At 41.6% G+C, this 6,945-nt stretch overlaps 1 protein-coding gene across 2 annotated transcripts in view; it reads right to left on the bottom strand.

Annotated features, from left to right (window-relative positions):
• Positions 1–6: 6 nt before the first annotated feature.
• LOC109939021 (adenylosuccinate synthetase isozyme 2-like) overlaps positions 7–6,945 on the bottom strand; it is a 45,626-nt gene continuing 38,687 nt past the window's right edge. For both annotated transcript variants that reach the window (XM_048601035.1, XM_048601036.1), the window contains exons 10-13: positions 5,167–5,291; positions 4,873–4,970; positions 1,223–1,372; positions 7–344 (exon numbers count right to left, since the gene is read on the bottom strand). In XM_048601035.1, the coding sequence (XP_048456992.1) occupies positions 295–344; positions 1,223–1,372; positions 4,873–4,970; positions 5,167–5,291 (423 nt within the window). In that variant the 3' untranslated portion in view covers positions 7–294. The remainder of the gene's footprint in view (positions 345–1,222; positions 1,373–4,872; positions 4,971–5,166; positions 5,292–6,945) is intronic.

Below are 6,945 nucleotides of genomic sequence, written 5' to 3'. Positions count from 1 at the left end.
TTAAGAAAGCCAATCATCCAAAATACGTCATTACCCAATAACAAAAGGGAAAGAATAAGAATGGGCTAGAAGTGACCCTTGTGCCTCCAGTAAATGTTGGTTTTGCCACAGGTCACTGAAGTATGTCAGTTACAGAATTAATATATATCACAAAAGTGTCAGGATTCTCTCCTCTAAACGCTGACAATTTAGCGATCGCCACTCCAACACAGGGAGGGAGATCACTATAATTACACACAGTTTTGCTGGTTGTCTCACATTTTCTAATCCAAGTTCTGTTGCTGTGTAGATACATCAGTAAAATCTGAACTGATACAGAATCACAATGATCTTTGTTTTGGGTTCTGACATGAAGATCAAAGAGAAATGGTTACACAAAATGACAGCTTTACTTGACAATCACAGGAATTTTATAACAAAATGTTCCAATGTCTCTAATGGTTGAAATCTGTTTGGGATTGCACTAGGGAGAATGTCCAATAGTGCACACCAGTGTAGAGCCTGTAGGAGGGCACGGGACAGATATAAGGTCAGAAGGTGGTCTAACCTCTCAGCAAGTCCACTCACTCAGTGTAGAACTGATGGCTGCAATGCTAAGTCCCCTTCCAGACTCAGAAACAGATAGTCCCTACTTAAGGCTCTTTTTCCTGTTGTCATTTTTATTGTGAACAGCTTATAAGGCAAAGAGGAAGTTCCTGAACGGACTGACCCAACCCAACTGGTGGTGTTTTACTGGTCTTCTGCTGGAATTATGGTAGGAGATTGGAGTAACGCCCTCCCCACATTTCAGCCCAATGTTAGATAAGCTCAAGACAGCTCAATATAATGGATGAAAGCACACCAGCCATTACTATTAATGAAAACCTCAATATATGTTTAAATACATCTCAGGGCTCTTGTGGTGCAGTGGAGTGCTCCTACCTGTGGGCCAGGAGACCTGGGTTCAAGGCTCACCTGTTCCAGAGATGTGTCATAATATGCCAGAACAAATTTGTTAAAAATACCATCTTTAAATACATCTCAACAGCCAGGTATTAAATAGGCCAGAGGTCCAGGTTCAAGACCCACCTCAGATGTAACGACCATGAGGTGTGCCAAAACATGCTCAAACAGTGTGATTCGAAGAAAAGGCATCAAGTTATAATTCTTGGAAGTAACTTGTGGCTACCTTGCGTTTTTCAGTAACTTGAGAGATGTGACACTTGGTGACTGTAATACTTACCTGGCACACCAAGATGTCCTTCGATGAACCTCACATAGTTCTGTGCATTTGCTGGCAGATCTTCAAATGTTCTTGATTTTGCTGTGCTGGTGTTCCAGCCAGGTAGAGACACATATTGAACTTCTACCTTGTTCAGAACCTCTTGGTTAGCTGGGAAACAATTGATACATTGCCATTTTAATGAAAACGAAACAAACTTAGAAGTTATGATGATTAAAAAAGTCCTCTTAACATTTCAGTGATTTATGGTATATTCCAGCTTGCAAATTTGGACCTTGGTGATACTGAAAACTGCACAGTCATTTTGATACTAAGGTCAGTGCAATACAGTCAAATTACTTCATGCTCCAGTATCCTTTAGGAAGAATCTTGCATTTACTCAACGTCCTGCAGATGACACGCTGGAGCTCAGGTACCAACAGCCAATTCTCAATTATGATTTACGTTAATGCAGCAGAATTCCAAATCAGATTTAATGCCTCAGCCAATCCAGTGCTGAAAACCTTATCCATACTTTTGACTTCTCTAGACATCACTGTTTCAACATACTCCTCACTGGCAAACAGTGAGCAAACCGCTACTGCTTCACCCCTAAATAAATGACCAAATCCTGGTCACCTATCATCTTGGATAATTAAGTTCGACACCCTTTTTTTGGGGTGGGGGAGGGGGTGAGGTGTGGGGAGACCACAACATTGCAGCATTCCCTCAGTACCACAACAGCATACCAATCTAAAATCTGCACGAGTGTTACGATCACTGCCTGAAAGGACAGCGGAAGCAGATTTAATAGTAACTTGCAAATGAAAAAAGCAAATAAATACTTGGGAAGGGATAAAATATTTGCAGAGCTAAGGTGAAAGAGAAAAGTGGCATTAATTGTATAGTTCAATCAAAGCACAAAAACAACGGGCCAAACGCCTACTACTCCATTCCAGGAACTGGTGAGCCAGAGTGTTTTAAGGGTAAATTTTGATCTAAAGTCTATTTATTTTCCCCAATATAGAAACTAATCAACAATTATTCTAAGAGAAGTTTTCTCTTATTCTAGCCTTAAAACAGGGCTCTGCAAGTTGCCTGAGAGCAGCTTGCAGCCAGCTTACGAGGGGAATGGCTTAAACATGTTTTCAGAAGCTTGAATTAGTTTCTTTTCAAATGAAGCTCAAAGGGAGGCCTTCTTCAGTGCTGTTGTGGTGTTAACAAGGTGCTACTTTAAGTACACAGTGTAAAATGAGTGCTTGAAAAGTTAGTTTGGCGAAAGGGGTAAGGGGTTGCTCCTTTCTTTTTCAACCCTTTTCAGCTTCCAGTAATTAGCTCCTAATTTGGTACCAGGTGAAGAAGCTGATTATTGGTGAGTAACTGAAAAAATTTTCTACTTGTTCTAATTGTAATAAACAGTCTACAAGTTACAGTGACAGGTCAACTTGGCTAAGAAAAATGCACATTCTGCAGAACGTGTGCATCCACAGCTTTCCAATGTGTCTTGGATGAACACGTTTGTACGAAGTGACACCAGCTACAGAAGCTTGAGTTCCAAGTTCCAGAGCTCGAGTGTGACAAGAGTCACTGTGGACATCCACAAGACAGAGAAACTCATGGATAGCATGTTTAGAGATGTGCTCACAGCACAGGTTGGAACTTACAGGAGGGTGGGGGGTTGGTGGTTGGGAATGGATGTCCCATGAGACAATCCAGGAGAACTAGGCATGCAATGCAGGAGTCTGCAGTGTCAATCGTATTTGTTCATTGACCTTCTGTTTTGTACACTGGTGAGATCAACTGGTCCTCCAAGAAGCGCAGTCAGAGTCAAGTCTATGCCACTTCATAGAGGTTTACAAAATCATGAGGGGCATGGATAGGGTGAATAGCCAAGGTCTTTTTCCTAGAGTGGGAAATCCAAAACTAGAGGGCATAGGTTTAAGGTGAGAGGGGAAAGATTTAAAAAGGACCTGAGAGGTAGCTTTCTCCACAGAGGGTGGGGCATGTATGGAACGAGCTGCCAGAGGAAGAGGTGGAGGCTGGTACAATTACAATATTTAAAAGGCATCTGGATGGGCATATGAATAGGAAGGATTTAGAGAGATATGGGCCAATTGCTGGCAAATGGGACTAGGTCAGATTGGGATGTCTGGTTGGCACAGACAAGTTGGACCAAAGGGCCTGTTTCCACGCTGTACAACTATGACATCATGGATGATTTATCTGTACTTAAGTGGAGGAAGAAATGTATAAGAGCCACAGTGATCTGTAGTCAAGAGTTGAGATAATTGTTTCTGCAGCAGTAAACAGGACTCCAGGATGTTGTGTTGCCTCCATAGTAACAGGATCAAGGATGTCCTGGAGTAGCTGCAGGAAATCATTCTGGGGGAGGTGAATAGTTAAAGATCATGGTCAACGTTGGTACCAATGTAATAGGTAGGAAGAGGAAAAAGGTCCTCTTAACAGATTTTGCGAGTTAGAAGGAAATTAAACAGCAGGATCTCAACAGCATTAACCTCAGGATTATTCCCAATGCTACGTGCTAATGAGCATACTAATAGAAATATTGATCAATTCAACATGTGACTGGAGAATTGGTGTGGGTGGGGAGTGGTTTAGATTTCTGAAACATTGGGAGCATTTCATTATCATTCTTTGAAGCCTTGGTACGTGGCAAGAGTGTGCTGGTTAACTGAAATTATGGGACATACACACGCACATTTTTATATATAGTATCGCTCCAAACTGCTCTAAGAATCAATGAAGCTGCTGTAATGTAAAACACATGGCACAGACAGAATTTGCACAGTGTTCAGCATCATTTGAGACTTGTCAGATCCTGAAGCAGTCCGTAGCGTACTTTAGCAAGACCTGAACGATATCCAGGCTTGGGCTGATAAGTGGCAAGTAATATTCATGCCATGCAACTGCCAGGCAATAATACTCACCCAACAAGACAGAATCTAACCATCATGCCTTGAAATTCAATGGCATTACTATCGCTGAATTCCTCACTATCGACATCTTGGGATTACCATTGACCAGAAATCGAACTAGACTAACCATACAAGTACAATGGTTACAAGAACAGGTCAGAGACTGGGAATCCTGCAGCAAGCAGCTCAACTCCTGACTCCCCAAAGCTTGTAACTATCTACGAGGCACAAGTCAGGAGTGTGACAGAATACTCTCCACTTGCTTGGATGAGTGCAGATCCAACAACACAAGAAGCTTGATAACATTGAGAACAAAGTAGCCCACTTCATTGGCATAATATCCACAAACATTCACTCCCTCTACCACTGGCGCTCAGTAACTGCAGTGCGTACCAAACATGAAATGCACCGCTGAAATTCATCAATACTCCCTAGATAGCACCATCCAAACCCCATGGCCACTTCCATGTAGAACAGTAAGGGAAGCAGATAGTTAGGAACACCACCACCTGAAAGTTTCTCTCCAAGCACTCACCACCTGGACTTGGAAATATATTATGATTCTTTCAGAGTTGCTGGGTCAAAATCCTGGTACTCACACGCTAGCAATACTGCTTGGCTACTTACACCCCATGGGCTACAATGGTTCAAGATGGCAGCTCACCACCACCTTCTCAAGGGCAGTGACCCAGCCAGCAAAACCCACTTTCCCGGAATTTAAAAAAATTCACTTACCCGGAAAATGAGGTATTATTTTATCATCAACCTTGTAGGCCACTCCGACTTTAATCTCTGCAAATACATCCAGGATGTCCAATTTGGTTAGTGCTAAACTACTCAAGGAATAAATCAGAAAGCAGCGTTAAAATCTTCCCAAGTACTCCTCACGTCCAAAACCATTAAGAACCAGGTGCATTTCAACTCAAAATTATATCTATTTCAAATATATTTCAACTTTAAATTGTTCACAATCTTGATTACTAAAGTTTCTGTTTCCAAAGAAGGAAATCAATCTTTGAAGTTACTTACGCAGTAAATCCATTGATCATGTGAGCATACTTCAGCAAGACTAGATCCAGCCAGCCACACCTCCTCTGTCGACCTGTGGTGACCCCTACTTCTGATCCTCGAGACTGCAGTAATTCACCGATATCCTATAAAATTACAACAAGCACTTATCAATCCCAGATCAGTTATTAGGGAGGCACAATGAATTTTTGAGTCAGCAACAATGAAACACAATCCTGACTCTTGCAGCTATTCCTCACTGACTCCAACCAAGCACTTCAATACAGCGTAAAAAAATAAATAGGAAACAGAAAGCTCAATCTGATATTTTACAATATTATGGAGGCCATACAAAACATGGAATGAAGCATCACAGTGCGCTTACTTACCAGCAGAATCATCATAAAGACAGGCAACTGAGTTGCGGACAACTTGCCTTAGTAGTGAAGACATTACTTTTGACAGTAATATTAATGAGTCGATGGTGTGCGCGTGTGTCCGTGACGGTGTTAGAGTCCGTGATTGTATATGCCAGTATTGCCGGAATTTAAGGAGATCTCATTTCTGTGACCACCACCCCCCACCAACCCTCAATCTGCAGAGATTAGGTCTGTTCTCCCTTATTGTCAACGCATAAACACATAATGCCACTTCCAGAAATTGTATGGAATACAGAAAATGTAAAGTTCACTTTGATTATTTCAAGGTCTTTTTTTAAAAAGCACTCATGCATCAGGTTCATCTTGAATTTGAATTTTAAAAACTAGACTTTAAACAATGATTCATTGCTAATTTGGTTACAATGTCAAAAAATTTGCTTTGCAAAACCTGAAGAAAGCCAAGACGCCACTTAATGAATTGATGGGACATAAATTCCATAAATAAGTAACTAAGATGGCGGCAGAGTAGCAGCGCAGCATGCAGGCTCCTGCACGGAGCTCGTCTGCTCTTACTATTTTTTCTCCATTCATTTTTTTCCCTTTAATCTACTTACCTTCTGTGAAGATTTTGGTGGCTCAAAATTTGCCCAGTGTGTCTGAGGCAAGCTTTCTACCTGGCAACGATGGCATGAGCTGACTTTGATACAGCGCAGGAGGCAGCAAGTCCAGCATGGCAGCGATAAAGCTAGCCCAGAATCTGTGGTGATGTTGAGCATGGGGGATATCGATCCATTGAGAGGATTGTGAGCCTAGAATGGCTAAGCACTTAAGAAGGACTGCAATATTGAATTTTTTTAGATTATTTCCTTATTTTTTTTACTTTGTACCTAGGTACTTTTATACCTAAGATGGCGCTGGGAATGGTGACATGGTACACTTTGCACTGTACTCCTGTATTGGAGTACACATGACAATAAAATCTAATTCAAAAAATTCTTAGTAATTTTTCTGATTTCTCAGTGGGTGCCAGGATGAGGATGAGAGCTCTTACAGATCAGATTGGTGGACATGATGGTAGTACTAATGTTGAGTGAGGTTTGCATTCTTAACTCACTGCTGGCAACACACACGTGTAGATGTTCGGCAAAAACCGGCACAAACTCAGCCAGTCCCAGATCCTCACAACACTGCTCCATGAATGGTAATTTGGCTGAGGTACTTTGGAATCGCCACCACCTTTCAAACCATTCCTCAGTGAGGAGAAGGTGAACAAAATTCAACAGTGGGGAGATAAAGTCTAAGAGGAAAGGAGTTAACTGCCCGCTTTCAAATTTCTTATGTTTTGCAAAAACATGCCAAATTCATAAAAGAGTAAGCTGTGGGATTGTCTACTCGAGGGAATCTGAACAAAGAGACAGTC

The sequence above is a fragment of the Rhincodon typus genome, chromosome 9 (genome assembly GCF_021869965.1).
Source record: "Rhincodon typus isolate 14 chromosome 9, sRhiTyp1.1, whole genome shotgun sequence".
Classification (NCBI taxonomy): domain Eukaryota; kingdom Metazoa; phylum Chordata; class Chondrichthyes; order Orectolobiformes; family Rhincodontidae; genus Rhincodon; species Rhincodon typus.
Note: the sequence above shows the minus strand (reverse complement) of the source record. Positions and strands in the feature narration are given on the sequence as shown.